Source organism: Kwoniella botswanensis, chromosome 3 (genome assembly GCF_036426115.1).
Source record: "Kwoniella botswanensis chromosome 3, complete sequence".
Lineage (NCBI taxonomy): Eukaryota > Fungi > Basidiomycota > Tremellomycetes > Tremellales > Cryptococcaceae > Kwoniella > Kwoniella botswanensis.
This window is the reverse complement of record NC_088601.1, coordinates 1,867,388-1,883,256: the sequence shown is the minus strand read 5'-3', so window position 1 is coordinate 1,883,256 and position 15,869 is coordinate 1,867,388. Positions and strand designations below refer to the sequence as shown.

Genomic DNA, 15,869 nt, shown 5'->3' with positions numbered 1-15,869 from the left:
TCCTGCGTGGGTCAGAATCTAGGTATTGTAGAGCTAATGCGATGGACTTATCATTGAGAAGGGAGAAAATAAGGAGATAAAAACACGATGAGCTTGGACATGGACGCGTATGATTTGTGTGCTGTTGTTGACGTAAATCCCAACTAGTGATAATCACGTGGTTTCACAGAACAGCATGACGTGGATTTGTATGCTGGTCAATCTGATTCCGTTGATCTCCCAGTCCTCTTTTGCGAAGCAAGTGTAAGCAACAAAAGATTATTTTGATTTTCAGCATCATCATTAGTTAGGAATCCATTTACTCGCATATTGTCCATCTCATCATCATCGACCACAGCTTCGATAATCCTACATCCGCTCATCCTCGTCCAAAATGGTGAATACAGCTATTCAATAGGCTCATTCCCTCCAAGAACGCAGCTGATAAATAACATCTTCGATTACCCTTAAATAGATCATCCCCGTTAGGTGCTTCTCGTGTGGTAAAGTGATAGGAAATTTATGGGACAGTTATCTGGAGTTATTAGCTGCCGGGGTGGATGAAGGGTGAGTTTGAAGCTGTTGTATTATCGTTGTCGCTCAAACGATCAGAGCTGATGGATACGATGATTTTCAGTGATGCGTTGGATAGACTTCAATTGTAAGTCGACATTGTTATGATAGATGTTTCGAAAAGGAGAAGGAAATCATAGAAGCTGGATCATGATCATGGCCTAGACTGCATGATCTTAGAGTGGAGATGCCGTCATGAGAACGATATACTGACCAACTCACATCAATATAGGAAACGTTATTGTTGTCGAAGAATGGTTTTGACCCATGGTGAGCTATTCCCCTACCTACTTTATACGCAAATCCAGTAGCTGACAATGTATTTATAGTCGACCTCATCGAGAAGCTGTTGATGTACAATCGTAAGTGGTCTTTCCTTCACGATAGCTTGGTATCTCCAGGCTAATTGATGATTTCCTTTAGCACTCTCGCGAGATCGATAATTCCGACACCTCATTCATTTCAACTTTTCTTCCTATACCTTGGCTTTCTGCGATAAGATTTAGATTCCTCTATCCCTTGTACAACATGATGTGACTATTATCATCCACTCCGGTCTGGGTTGATGCGTTATCTATAAACAGTATTGAGTCGGTTTGACCAATTGGATTTGATTGACATAATGTCAACTGACCTTTACATAATTTTTAACATGGTATAAATTGTCATAACATCAATAAAATCCCCTTCAATACCTTCTCAAACCACCTTCACCTCCCGCACACCACACATTATCCCCTACCTTCCCCCAACATTCGATGCCAGTCGCTTCCCAACCTGCCAATTCCTCTTTCGTTTCTACCTCAAATCGATCTTCTCGTATTGTTATACCTAACAAACAAGGTAATCCAGATGAAGTGCCCACATACAGATCCACTTCATCTTTATCTCCCGTTGATGTTGACGTGAGGTATAAGCTGTATATTGAAGATTCATTTCTCTTTATCCTTTTTATCCTTCCCATACCCACTTTTTCTTCCTCTTTTGTGGTTGAAGGTTTTCGTAATCTGACTAAATCTATGATGTCAATTACCCCATTCATATATCCCAAGACGACGAGACCTTCTCTCTGATCCATCGATATCAATTGACTATTGAGATCATTCTTGATAAACCATCCACTTCCTTTTTCGGTCGAGGAGAAAGGTTGAATCCAAATTCCATCTTGTACATTCAGGATCATCACTCTTCCTTCTCCTCCTTCTCCCTCTCCCGAACCTAACCCTAACGATTGCAATAACTGATGATCCTCAACGACAATCATCCCTTCGATGGTCATCCTACTTTCCAAACCTATCAACCATCTTCTAACTTGTTCTCCCTTTCCTATATCCCACAAACGGATCGTACCATCTTTACTTGCCGATAAGATCTGTTTGCCCACTCCTAATATATAAGTCGAAGTGATTGCTCGAGTATGTCCACGGAGTGTACGGGGGTTTATACCTTCTCGACCATATATCCTTATTGACAAATCTGAAGAAGCTGTTAAAATCACCTATAACCATACCATATGGCAATATGAGCACAAATGAACATATACCTCAATGTGTGTCAAAACATGAATATCGCTAAATAGAGTAGAGGAAAGAGCAGCGATTGGATTTGGACGCAATTGGAACTGAACTCACTTCTCCACTAGGAAACCACTTTACATCCCTCACATCTCCTACATGCCCTTTAAGCTGTATCTCTTTCTCCGTACTACTAAGTGAAGTAGGTAAGATCACGCAGTACCCATCCGGTCCACCTATCACTACATGAGGTGATTTAGGGTTGAGTGAAAGTGAGTTGATGTGAAGTGGTGCCTGCAGTGGAATAACAACTTGTTCAATTTCCGACAATGACAAGAACAACGTGAGTACAGATAGAAAACTAGTAATTCAACTTACATCCAAGTTTGATGATTTCTTATAAGGTGGATGAATGATTTGTTTTGGGTACTTGACTGTACGATTGTCGATGTTTAATTTCGGTATAGAAACGTCAAAGTTGGTCTAAATGCAAGATACAACATCAGATCAGATAAATCTCACTTCTTCTTACCGTTCCATAGATACATCTTGAAGTTCGAGGCTGAGGCAAGCGCAAATGCAAACTCAGACTCACCTTTGACGATGAAGACCTTTCAACCTTCACACCATCCCTCGATGTTATATCCGATCCACCACCTTCCCTAAATGTAATCTTCGCTTTACCATGTACGGAAGATTCGCCCGCTTTGTACTATTCAGACCACCACTCTTAGCATCAGCCGATATTTCTACCAATTCAGATATTCTGGAAGTATTCTGGGATAACACTCACACCTGATATCCAGATATCTTCAGATAGGACCACCCCTTGTTCTATATCATCAAATACAGCTAGAGCATCGTGCTAGATAGCAATATAACGGGTGACAATATCAGCACCGTGAGCAACTCTCGGTTGAACCGTCAAACATGTGATCGCTCTTGGGCCATGTTGGCCAGCAGTCAGCCGAAAGATTTCAATCACTCACCTGTATATCGACATAAGCTAGATTCCCAATGTCTATATCTGACATCGCGCAGTACCGCAATGCAACTGACACCCGGACGATGTTGATTCAATGGAGATATAGTGATATAATGTTGAACTAATCTTCGAGACTAAGATTACTAGCCGCATACGTGTTGACGTTTTAACCGGCCATTGTCCACTTCGTATCAGATATATAATTCATACATTCAATCGTCATTTCCGTACAACATAATCAAGAACATCTATCCCGTCACAGTCACTTCCCTTCCAAGCATAGCATAGCACAGCATAGGGAAGAATATGATATCCTCATATCCATGTATATATATAAATCTTTCGTAGATACTAACCACTCTAGCTCTATCTACCTAAACATAGCCTGAACTCTTCGAGTGATATCATCCGGTGATCCTCGTAGATCTGGATATATCATCAGTCCAACGTACATTACACATCACAATGAAGGATTCAAAATGGCTGTCAAAGATTGAGATGCACAGAAGACGTCAAACTCACACTTTTCGATACCTTTACCAGCACATCTCCCCCAAAACACCTCATACCCGCCTCTAACGATATTTTCCACCTCCCTAGCGATCCTATCCCTCATATCTGGATCCTGCCTGTTTAAGGGATATTGCAGAATGACCGATTCAAGTTCAGATAATCTATCAAAGAATTGACTAGCAGATTCTTTCAAATGATGTCTCTCTCCTTGAGGAACTGGTACACCGAATCGCGGTGTGGAGTGGGTAGTCGTTAGGAGATTTACAAGCGAATGGAATTCTGATAAGTATTGGCTATAGCATAGAAAAACATACAATTAGCATATTTCTTATCATACATATGTGATCATGTTCAGGCTAGTCAAATTAGTAAGTTCAGACTCACCTCTTAGCATCTCTAAATGCCTTATTCAACATATCTTCTGCCCCTGGTCCTATAATATCAGAATGGAAGGAGGACGTGGTATTCCGTATATGCGACACTGCATTTCCACCCAACAAAACATTAGCATCCCCGGTGCATAGGTAAATAGTCCGTGAAACGATCGAATCACTCACGATTATTCAGTAAGAAAGCTTGACCTATCGGTTTACGCATCGTCCTTGATCTCGCATCGAGGTGTATGAGGAGGGTACCAAGGACATCGGCTAATCAGATGAGCAGGTAAACTAGCTTAACTAAAGATATATGAGGAGAAGAATTTCGATAGAGTAATACATTCGTCTCAAAGTACTGGCCAGATGTACTCACCAACAAACAAGTTGACCGTACCACCTTCCTCACCAGCATTTCTAGCAGGCGACGGCGCATCCTTCTGACCCATTAACCAACTTCTTTCAGAATGCGACTTGCCCAACAAACCTTCAACTGTCTTTTCGAACTCCGGTAATTGTAATTGTTCTAAATAACTCAACGTCGAATACGTTATATCAGCTATTGACGAAGTCAGAGCAGAATCGATACGGGTCGTTCGTATATCCACTAAGAATTCGGGGAAAGATCTTAAACACAATGATCTTAATGTCGATACCGGTTGATTCAATACTGTTAACACCTCTTTAACATCCATAGTAGATAAAGAGGTTTGCGTCATATTTAGACATTTCGTTAATATGTTTTCCCATGTTTGTTGGATTGACGATAATGACGTGTACAAGTGTAGGGCGATGAACGTCTGGGACGATAATGATTTCTTGATTGAATTGATGGTGGGTTGAAGGATTTTGAGCAAGATTTCGATGGGTGATGAGAGTGTGCGGAGAAGGAGTGTCGAAGGAGGATGAGTAGGGAAGAGTGTGGTGATAAGAAGGGTTTCAGCCTGCAAGATAAAGCATCCAAATATCTTGTTGGTCAGCACATTATGTACACCATCGTCACCAAAATAGATGACATAATATCGCAATGACTGAACTAACCTCAACAAGACTCAACAAGCCCTCCCATAATCCTACCAACCCTTTGACCTTCTCCTTACCCCTTCCATCAGCCCATATCCCACCTTCATCCGCTTCTTCGACCTTGTTTATCAGCCCATTCAAACACCTACACATCCATTCACCTCTCATCTCGGCGAATGTATTTATCGTCTGGTCCCATATCGGTTGGATAATCGATAAGGTTTTGGGTGTAGATGCGTTCGAAGGAGGGTAAAGAGTAGACGTGATTTTGTTGATCAAGGGATGTAGGGTTGATAGCGGTGAGAAGTAATTCGGTGGTGTTGGTGGACCTAACCAGCAATTCCGTCAGTCCGGTTTTGTCCACTACATCCCCGACACCCGACACAAATACAAGGGTACAGGTGGTTCGTCGAAGATATCCAGCCTTAGATCCTAGATCGGGATGAAAGTACCTCTAAACTCACCATTGCTCAACAACGTTTCGGCGTCTACGACTTTGCCCATCCCATCTTTCGATATTTTGATGAACAGCTGTGTCATCCCCGAGAATCCAATCTCGACTAGATTACTCTATATACACCCAACCCAACGATTATATCAGCATTCCACAACCCAAAGACAAAATCGCATTGTATGTATGATCATCAAATAGGATTAAGACAAAACTTACCAAGTCCTTTACACCAGCTTCCCTCGCTCCTCCTCTGCCTTCCATCAAACCCTTATACATCCTCTCTAGATCCAGTATCACGCCATCCAGAGCAGTAAAGTATTCTCCCAAAGCCATGATATCTGGACCCCGAGTGAGAAGGGCAGTCTCATCTGCAGGAGAGGCAGAAGTGGAAGGAGCAGCTGATTGTATAGGAGACAATTGTTTAGCACTGGATTTGAGATTGGTTATTATTGGATTACCCAATGCGTAACCTGCGACGGGCGACGTGGCTGCTGAAGACGTCTTGGTCGATATGGGTATAGGACCGGGTATATTGGCTGAAGTAGGCGTGACGATATTAGATGTCGTTATCGATGATGGGGATGGGATAGGTATTGATCGTGCGGGTCGAATTGGTCCATTTGATGAGGTTTTACCATTGGAATTAGAATTGGAAGGTTTATTACCACCTTCAAGATGTAACAAGATCGCTTCGATGTCTACGACATTACAGACCAATCCTGTCAGTTAACAGTATAGGTGTAGTTTCAGTTGGTGTTGGACACTGTATGGCTCACTGGCATCTTTCCTTGTGAGAGGTTGTAATCCCAGGGGGGCTATTGTTTTGTCTAATCTCGATAATCTGTTATCCAACTGACCAAGTATATCTAGCATCGTATGAACTTAGACATCAGTTCCGAATTCGATTTTTGCCCTCTCATCGTAGATCTTCTTCTGGGTTTTGGTAGCAGTCGAATACTTACTGGTCATTCGCTGAGAGAGTAGATTCGTCTTGAGCAGATGTTGATCCTACGATCAGAGTTTAGTCCATGTCAACAACAGTCTGATATAAGAGCGAATGACTCACCAGCAAAGCGAGATCAGCTTCTTCGTCCATTTTGGATAAGTCACTGTAAGATTAGATACACGATATGGAGGTACGATTTCAGGTTCACAAGACAGAACGATGAGCTATCATCCGTTATCAACAACAGTCAGTCATAGTGCATTCATCTAGTTGATTCATTCCGTCATTCTCGCTGCTATCGCTACGCGTAGGATCATTGTCCACTTGTTCAAAGGTGGAGGTCAGTCAGGTCAATCCTTTCCTTCCCATTCATCCTTTCATTCATCATCTTCCTTGTTGACCATGAAACACAAGCACACAAGCAGGGAGAAAAGAGGTATCATGCATAATATTCATAGAATCATAAAAAGGTAAAATCACATGTTCATTATTATTATCATCTTTTTGCCTCGTAATCACCTGAAGCTAGCACATGTCTCTCCTTTTGGTAGACCAGTCATTCCTCGTAGATTAGAATAAACAAACGCTATAGAATCCCACCATTCCTAGTCAGCTTAATTTCTGACTGATCAGAGCAAACACCATCACTCACAAATTACTTGGGAAATCAGTTCTACCAGGTATCCTCCTAGCTTCGTCCAGCAATTCACCAGACCACCATCCATCCTCCGGAGTGGAAGTCACAGCGATGATATCGCCAGCTTGGAAATCGAATTCTGCAGATGACTGAGCAGCGTAATCATAAAGCGCTTTGACATCTACGAATGCAATACCATAAGCGTAGAACGACAGGTGATACTCAAGCAAACTTAAGCAAACTTACAGAACAACACGGGTAATCCAGTCGTACTCCATTGACCGGTCGGCGCGGCATTACTTGGTGGTTGATTGGGCTGAGGACTAGGACTTTGTCCAGCTCTACCCCCATATTGAGGTTGAGGTGATGGTCCTCTGTTGTATCCATATTGCTGCTGTTGCTGGGCAGGAGCGGGACTTGCTGATCTTGCATATTGGTTAACAGATGGGGAAGACTGGTATCCCTGTGCACCATACGATTGGGATTGATACCCATTAGCCACGGGATATTGTGATTGAGGTGTAGGTGAGGGATGTTGGTTGTAAGCCGGTTGAGGGGGTTGCTGTGGCTGTTGTTGACTATATGCTTGGCCTGGATGTTGCTGCTGTGGTTGTTGCTGTTGAGATGGATAAGCGTTATAGGCTGGTTGAGGGGGCTGCTGTGATTGACTAAACCCTGGTCCAGATGGTGAAGGAACACCGTATTGCAATGATTGATTCTGGCCGTATCCCGATGTAGGTCGATTACCAGCTACAGGAGGTTGACCGGTAGCAACAGGTGATTTTGGTGCACCGTACATCGAACCTCTCTGATCTTGTCCTTGTGCGTTGTATCCTCCTTGTTGCCCATATGCCTCTTGTTGCTGTTGCGGAGGCGCACCGTACCGACTCGTTCGTTGACCGGGATAGCTCGACATCTGCTGCGGCGGTGGACCTTGTTGCTGTTGCTGTTGTTGTTGCTGCTCAAATTGTCGCCTGTACGCTTCTGCCATTGTATCTTGCGCTACACCACCTTTCGCATCCAAGCTGATACCCAAATTCTGAGGACCAAGCGATCCCTGAGACATCATCGGACTAGGTGAGGGAGATCGGAAAGTGGGTGGCTGGGGACTTGGACTTCTACCACCGCCTGCACCAATGCCCGCAAATGCTTCTCTACCAGGTGAGACAGGTGGAGGTTGCTGTTGTTGTTGCTCGACGAAAGATCCAGCTCGGGAATGCGAAGAGATCACTGAGCCTGCTCTAGATCTCGATCTTTCCTGCCTTTCTCCGGGGAAAGCTTGGTGGTATTGCGACAAGACTTCATCGGCGATATGAGTAGCAGGCTGGGTAGGCGGTTGCATCATCGCAGGTGATGGGGCTCTAGGGGCGACAGAAGGAGATGAAGGTCGAGAAGTAGGATGAGCTCCGACGATATCATCAGCAAAGTTCGAATAGTTGACTGATTGTCTTTTCGGATCAGGGCCTCGTGAGGATTGTTGACGGAACTCTTCCATTGATTTGGCTAGCGCTGCTGCGGTATGACCAGGTTGAGGCGGCGACAGGGTCATATCGACTGATCCACGAGATTGAGCAGGAGGCATATGTTGTTGGTACGACATCCTATTAGGCCCAGGTGAGTTAGGCGATTTGATCCCATGTCCATATTGGCTCCCTCTCGTTGATCCTGAAGCAGAAACGACGGACTCTGGCCGACGATGAGAGGTGTTTCTTCTAACACTGCCTGGAGGTGGAGGCTCCCGTCTCAGGTCAGCCAGAGCTTTGGCCATCGGATCCTCTTCGTTGTTGACGTTACGAGGCGCAGGACTGTGGTTGCTCTGTCTGGATGGGATGCGTGGCTCAGGCATGGACATGGTCGGTGGGTTAGGCGGCGGAGGCATAGAGGAAAATTTGGATGTTTCCTCTTGAGGTGGTGGAGAAGCAGCGCTTGCTAGACCGGGAAGGGCGATTCCGCCAAATGGTGATTTCTTTTGGGTGTCAGGTGCGGGTGTAGATCGAGCAGATGAGGGTGGTTCGTCATTGAGAGTCGTACGTTGAAGACTATCCGTAACACCATTAATGTCTTTGTTGTCGTGACCGTTAGCTTGAGGGATCTCTGGTTCCGGCTCTCGAGGCTGCTCAGGCTCAGGTTCAGGTTGGGCGGAAGCCTGTTGTGAAGCCATGGAGGGTTGCATCGGTGGCCTAGCTGATATACGCTGGAATTGAGAAACGTGGAAGGTTGGTTGGGTAGGGTAAGATTCGCCTGCATTATAGTTGATGAATCGAGGTGGGTCTGTGAGGGGGTCAGCTAATGGTGGAGATCAAGCAAGGAGATACTTACCAGGAATCATATCGCCTGTTCCCCATCCTTTTACGAAGTTGAGCATGTCATTCTGAGGTTCGAACTGTTCGAGCTTCTCTCGAATACGCTCGCATGACTCCGGGTGAGAAGTATGAGCTAAGTGGATGTGGTATGAATAGAGGGAGAAATGCTCACACTGTCATCCTCTACACAGACTTGAGACACTGCATTGGCATAGACCCAAACGAGATCTTTCGTGACGGCTAACCGATCTTCCTCTATATCTTGGACATGCTATGAGAGTGAGAAGAGTCAGCTCACGAAAAACAGTACATTTCCTGTCGACTGAGCTCACATCACAGAAGCCTTTCCATTCGCTCTCCCATCTTGCCTGGGTCTGCTCCAAGATTCTGACAAATTGTCTGAAATCTTGTTCGTTCGCACCGATTGTCTGTCTGACTCTGTCTAATTTGGTCTGAAGTTTCTCAAGTTCTTTGCCTTGGGTAAGAGAGGACTGGGCGGTGTAGGAGTTGAGCTTGAGGCAATCCTGCTCGTACCTCTCGCGGGCCTAGAGGTGTAGAATAAGGCAGTGAGCTGCTTATCTCTGGCGGAGTTTGTTGAGATGTACGTTGAAAGGGATCAATGATGGGGGTATACGAGAGCTGATCACTCACCTTCTGTACATGCTGTTCCTGCAACCCTTTGGTCTTATGAGCCTTCTCAATACTAGCTTGTAATCCTTTTTTCAGGTTACTCAATCGTGATAACAACTCCGCCGTGGGCTGTTCGACCGTCTGTCGAATTTCGAGACCCAACGAAGCGTGATAGGCCCCTTGAGAGGCAGTTTCGGTGAGTAGGTGTTGCAGTGAATCTGCCAGATCACCTATTTCGTCTTTGCCTAGGGTGTTTTTGGATAGTTTGTGCAGTCGTTTCGCATAGTCTTCTTCGATTGATGCTCTGTGGGGATGAGTGGGGTGTCAGCGGTGTTGTAAGAGTATGTATGGTACGAGGTATTGTATCACAGAGAGTGATGTATGATGTGAGAGACGGTAGATATATGAAGAGAGATGGATTGGGATATATGGGGTACCGTCCTATACTACTTGATGCTAATCTATCATAAATCATATACCGTGATGATTATATGATATGATATATTCCCATATATCATATATCCCCCCATCCCACCCCAAGCTACCAATATAAACACCGCCCCCATCCCACCCCAGACTGCCAATGACTCACCTCTCCTTCCAGAACCCCCTCAGCTCCTCCACCGTCCTCCCCGCCCCTCTCAATCTAGCCATAATCACCTCATACCCCCTATCCCCCTGTCCCCAGAAACTATTACAGTAATCCATCTTTGGATCATTCAATTCTTCTTCATTATTATCTGTTGTACTCCCTGTACCATGATATAATCGTGATAAGGATGTACTCGATTGGGATCGTTTTGGCTCGGGGGGAGGTGGTTGAGCCATTGTCGTTCGTTATCTTTCTCTCTATTCGTCAACACTGGTATCAATCGTTGGGCCGTTGGATCGTATGGATTGAGATGGGATCACAATCTGTCTTCGTTATGGTTGATCGTTACTTGGTGTGTGAGGTATGAGTTGCGGTGTGATGGTGGCAATGTGATATGAGATATGAGGTATGAGGTATGTTGTGATTGCAGATGTTTGTTGATTTCACTCTGCAGTGCACGCGTTACTTTGCTCACTCATGTGCACAGCCCAAAGATAATATATATAAAATGGCTAATCTTATATGACACACCCATTTAACGGGTATCGGAGTAACCTTTCCGACGGAGCAATCGGCTAATCTCAAATGAAATGAAATGAATCACTCGAGATTTCAAAGTTGAGAGTTTCATGGTGGGGAAAACAGAACCAATCAATGTTGATGAGGTGACGAAGACATCGTTCAGTGACATCCCTCCATAATCTACTTATCCGAAAATCCCATAACTCAATCATCCCCTCTCTCCTAGTCATATATCTCCGACCTACCTTCTCTTCTCCGATCCTTGTCCTTCCCTTCAGCTCACCGGGGTCGGTACGATCATGCCCCTCCTTTTCCCCAATTTCCGGATTCACCAGGTCTTTGGAGGTAAGCTCGACTTAAAACAATCTCTCGTACAAGAGCTGACATTCGCCGTATCGATAGCCAATACAGATGTAGGCAAGACACTCTTGACTACAGCTCTAGTAAGAGCCACAGCATCAAAGCACGCCGCATCGTCAAAAGGGAAAGAGAAAAGTGTATTTTACTTGAAACCCGTATCAACCGGACCAGATGAAGAGTCAGATGTCAGGTCAGCTCAAAGTCCTATCTCCATGCGATGAACCTTATCTAATACCAATTGGATCATAGCTATGTACAAAGACATACAAAACCTTACGCTCATTTGATCGATACCCATAATTTATACCAGTATAGAGAACCTATGTCTCCGCATCTCGCAGCGAAACTTGCACCGGACTTGGTGAGTAAGGCAAGAATCCCCTTGTACTGTCTAAGTACTTCAGTCGGTGTGACATAGCGATGATGCAACAGCTGATACATACTTGTATATAGCCATTCCCCAAAACCAACGACGAGCTAGTCCGAGGAATCGAGAATTACGCTACCTCATGTGCGAAGCAGTTGAATGGAAGGCAAGGAGCCTTGTTCGTAGAAACAGCGGGAGGTGAGCTAACACATTCTTTAATTAGGTGGTAGCTTGGAGCTCATTACTGACATTCCCTCATTTATAGGTGTCCATTCCCCAGCCTTACATCCCCCACACACCCAATCCACATTCCTTCGTTCCCTCCGACTTCCCTCTATCCTCATCGCTTCACCTCACCTAGGCGGAATCTCAACCACTCTCTCTTCTTATGAATCTCTGATAACGAGAGGATATTCGATATCAGCTGTCCTATGCTTGTACGACTCATATTACCGGAACGACGATTTCCTAGAAGGATACTTCAGGGATAGAGGAATAGGATATTGGACTGTCAAACCTCCCCCGCAGAAATACGGAACGATAGAGGAGGATGCAGTGAGGCTGGCTCAGTGGTACGAGGAAGTAGAACGATCCGGCACAGCGGAGGAAGGTGGTGGTGGTGGTGTGAAAGATGTTTCAGATTGGTTAGATCATCAACATGTTAATAGGATAAAGGAATTGGATAGTATGCCTGGTAGAACGCTTAAAAGCGTTTGGTGGCCTTTCACTCAACATGGTCTGGTGAGTGACCCTGGCGTCATGAATTCATCACTAAACATAGCTGATGGTATCTGTATCCTTCAGATAAATAAGAAGGAAGATGTTATGGTGGTCGATTCAGCTTATGGCGATAATTTTGATTCATACTACACCAAACCATCGCCGACATCCCCCGCAAACTCCGAGTCGCAGGCGATACCGAAGGAAGAAGGTAGTTTGTTGAATTCTTACTTTGACGGTTCAGCCAGTTGGTTCACGTGTGTTATCTCTCCTTTCCCTCATGGATCGGAGCTGATATTAAAATCTTTTAGTCAATCGCACGGTCATGCCAACGAAGAATTAACTATAGCAGCTGCAACAGCCGCCGGACGATATGGTCACGTATTATTCCCCTCGGGAACCCACGAACCTGCATTGAAACTTGCCGAAAAGCTCAAATCGACCGTAGGAAAAGGTTGGGCCGAAAGGGTGTTTTCCTCGGACAATGGAAGTACCGGTATCGAAGTGGCTTTGAAAATGGCTTTGAGAGCTGCAGGAAGGAGGTACGGGTATGATGGTGAGATGGGAGGTGATTATGGTGTAATCGGTCTTAGGGGAGGGTACCATGGTGATACCGTGAGTGACAACTCAGCTGGAATGAGTATGAGAGATTCATGATAGCTGATTTGAAGGAGTACAGATTGGTAGCATGGATGCGTCCGAAGCATCAACATACAATAAAGCGGTCGATTGGTAAGCTAATCCTCGCAGTATTGATAGGATGTCAGCTCACCTTACGTGCAGGTACACAGGTCGTGGTCATTGGTTTTCTCCCCCAATGGTTCAGTATATCGATGGGCAACCCAGCGTACTCACGACAGGCCCGGACGAATGGTCACCACTACCTGACGCTTTGACTTCCGAGGGTAAAACCACAAGCGAAGGGTGGTCTTTGGGATTCTCAGATATACAATCGATATATTCCGTTGAATCTCGACTAGATTCACCTCTAGCAGACTATTACAGAGAACATATTCGAAAGAACCTCGAAAGAGCTGTCAAAGTCGATGGGAAGAAATTCGGAGCGATGATTATGGAACCTACATGTCTTGGAGCAGGAGGGATGATCTTTGTTGATCCGCTATTCCAAACTTGTTTAGTAGAAGTCGTCAGAGCCAGTTCGGATCTTTTTGGCGGTAGATCGTGGAAGGGTAAGAAATATACCGAGGATCTCAAGGAGGTCAGAGGAGGTTGGAGGGAGAAGAGGAAATGGAGAGGTGTGCCTATCATCTACGATGAAGGTAAGTCCCCAACCTTCATTTCACAGTAATCACCAGTACTAATCAATTTGAGTAGTATTCTCGGGATTGCATCGATTCGGATACCTCTCGGCATCTTCGGTACTCAAAGAAACGCCTGATATATCAGTATATGCAAAAATCCTCACTGGGGGATTATTACCCCTCTCAGCCACTCTAGCTTCCACATCGATATTCAATACTTTCCTATCGGATCGAAAAGTAGATGCATTATTACATGGACACTCCTATACCGCGAATCCCATTGGTTGTTCTGTAGCATTAAAAGCGATTGAGATTCTAGAGAGACAGGATTGGGAAGTAGAGAAGAAGATGTGGAATGTCAGTTTGAAAGATGAATCGAAAAGATGGAGTTTCTGGAATGAAGGATTCGTATCGACCTTGAGTGAAACGAAGGGAATTAAAGGGGCGATGGCTATGGGGACGGTTATGGCACTTGAATTGGATGCTGGAGAAGGAGGTGAGTAGACTACATAACATGTCGAAGAATCTTCCATGGCTGACTAGTGACGTTATATCAGGCTACTCATCCCATGCTGCATTAGACTTCCTCACAGCTCTCAGACAGAAGATCATCACTTCGCCCGAAGGTCAATTTGCACCGTTCCAGATCCACTCGCGGCCCCTTGGTAATGTCGTGTATATCATGACTAGTAGTTTCACGAAACCCGAGGTTGTAAGAGCTATGGAGAAGACTATTCTAGAGGAGTTAGCGAAGATATAGCATTGGGGCAAGGGGCGGAGTGGGAAAGTGGGATGGGGTCAGGACAAACCGTGAGAAGAGGAAATAAATGGGTGATTGAGATGTATTAGATTGAATCACTAATAAGTTTTAAAGAGAGGCTGAGACGGGGGACGGAGGAGCTCAAAAGATCTAAAACGTAGTATAATCTTATCCACAGATCAATATATAGTAATTTACCTAAATTCGGTATGGAATATATCTGATAGTAGCAGTAGAGATATGCAACGCATCCATCTTGGTTTCACTGATCACAAGAGTATACAGTATCCTATAAAACATTTCTATCGAGGCATTACATAGTCCATCCATGTGTTACTAAAGTGGCATCCCGGAGCATGAGCCGATAACCGAGAACAGCACGGGTACACGTCCCCTGCTCGACTGTGTAAGAAGCGATCTCACAATGCCATGTATGCACGTCGACCGATAAGCATAAGTGAGAAGCCTGAGAAGACATGGATAAATGCTGTGTTTCATTTGATATGCTTTGAAATCTTATATACTTTGGGGTCTTGTAAAGTACCCTGAATATCTCTGTTCGTATAACGGCTAGTATGGCCGCTTGTCAAGTGAGCTCCCTGCGAAGGTTGTCCCACAGATCGCGGCAGATCAGAGTTCGATTCTCTGACAGAGAGTTTCTTTTTTGTGTTCCTTGCACTCCTGGCCTTCTCAGAAGCGTTTTCTTCGCTTCCTTGCATTCTTACCAATCCGAAAAACACCTCCAGAAATAACAGTGAAGATTGAAACAATGCAGGTGGCACTTTCTCCGAAGATTCTTAGCCCAAAGGAGGGGTTAGTAACTCGCGCGACACCATGTAAGATGAATGTAGCAAATTGTTTTTTTGACGTTTCTCACTGATTTCTAGATGTTTTGGAGTGACTTCAGGTTGTGTTTGAAGCTAGAAAGGTGCTCGATATCGGGGAAAAGAAGAGGAACGCAAAAAGAAGCTCCCTGTCAGAGAATCGAACTCTGATCTACCGCGTTACTTGGAAGTGACAAGCGGTCATACTAGCCGTTATACGAACAAGGAATTGTACGATTTCTTGCGGATCTACAGCATTATATATGGTAAGTTTTGATAGGTGGTACGTGCTTTGGACCTTCTTTGGCCATGAAGAGTACATACCGAGGGAGCTGTCTCATGTGCGTGCGGTATGACTGCATCGTGTAGAGTATTGAAAGCATAGTGCTGAAAAAGAAGTACAAGGTTACATATAGCCCGTTATGGTGTATTGCGTTGCCGTTCATTGGTTGGAGATGGTGTAATTCCGAAAACACCCGAGAGTTGATCTTGCGTGCCTATCTTCATTGGTATGTCGTATGAGTTCATCTC

The 15,869-nt window shown here is 44.8% G+C and overlaps 5 protein-coding genes across 5 annotated transcripts; 2 read left to right on the top strand and 3 right to left on the bottom strand.

The window, feature by feature from the left end:
• Positions 1 to 87: 87 nt before the first annotated feature.
• Positions 88 to 995, top strand: L199_008580 (DNA-directed RNA polymerase I, II, and III subunit rpabc5; the record flags this gene model as incomplete). The annotated part of the gene is made up of 6 exons (XM_064894259.1): positions 88 to 132; positions 455 to 546; positions 617 to 640; positions 785 to 822; positions 882 to 914; positions 976 to 995. The coding sequence occupies 6 exons, from the start codon at positions 88 to 90 to the stop codon at positions 993 to 995; spliced, it is 252 nt and encodes an 83-aa protein (XP_064750331.1).
• A 245-nt stretch (positions 996 to 1,240) lies between these two features.
• On the bottom strand, positions 1,241 to 3,100 carry L199_008579 (uncharacterized protein; the record flags this gene model as incomplete). Its single annotated transcript, XM_064894258.1, has 6 exons — positions 1,241 to 2,050; positions 2,184 to 2,360; positions 2,445 to 2,549; positions 2,662 to 2,778; positions 2,860 to 2,931; positions 3,056 to 3,100. 6 exons carry the CDS (start codon positions 3,098 to 3,100, stop codon positions 1,241 to 1,243), a joined length of 1,326 nt encoding a protein of 441 aa, XP_064750330.1.
• Positions 3,101 to 3,421: 321 nt separating this feature from the next.
• L199_008578 (uncharacterized protein) lies at positions 3,422 to 6,511 on the bottom strand (the record flags this gene model as incomplete). Its single annotated transcript, XM_064894257.1, has 11 exons — positions 3,422 to 3,477; positions 3,574 to 3,857; positions 3,949 to 4,045; positions 4,122 to 4,211; positions 4,315 to 4,882; positions 4,980 to 5,290; positions 5,426 to 5,531; positions 5,632 to 6,113; positions 6,192 to 6,281; positions 6,378 to 6,423; positions 6,482 to 6,511. 11 exons carry the CDS (start codon positions 6,509 to 6,511, stop codon positions 3,422 to 3,424), a joined length of 2,160 nt encoding a protein of 719 aa, XP_064750329.1.
• A 498-nt stretch (positions 6,512 to 7,009) lies between these two features.
• On the bottom strand, positions 7,010 to 10,759 carry L199_008577 (uncharacterized protein; the record flags this gene model as incomplete). The annotated part of the gene is made up of 7 exons (XM_064894256.1): positions 7,010 to 7,179; positions 7,245 to 9,269; positions 9,318 to 9,414; positions 9,474 to 9,572; positions 9,634 to 9,846; positions 9,953 to 10,235; positions 10,524 to 10,759. The coding sequence occupies 7 exons, from the start codon at positions 10,757 to 10,759 to the stop codon at positions 7,010 to 7,012; spliced, it is 3,123 nt and encodes a 1,040-aa protein (XP_064750328.1).
• A 585-nt stretch (positions 10,760 to 11,344) lies between these two features.
• Positions 11,345 to 14,514, top strand: L199_008576 (dethiobiotin synthase; the record flags this gene model as incomplete). Its single annotated transcript, XM_064894255.1, has 11 exons — positions 11,345 to 11,390; positions 11,448 to 11,595; positions 11,655 to 11,766; positions 11,859 to 11,970; positions 12,038 to 12,513; positions 12,577 to 12,749; positions 12,804 to 13,107; positions 13,172 to 13,224; positions 13,276 to 13,772; positions 13,828 to 14,250; positions 14,312 to 14,514. 11 exons carry the CDS (start codon positions 11,345 to 11,347, stop codon positions 14,512 to 14,514), a joined length of 2,547 nt encoding a protein of 848 aa, XP_064750327.1.
• Positions 14,515 to 15,869: the final 1,355 nt, after the last annotated feature.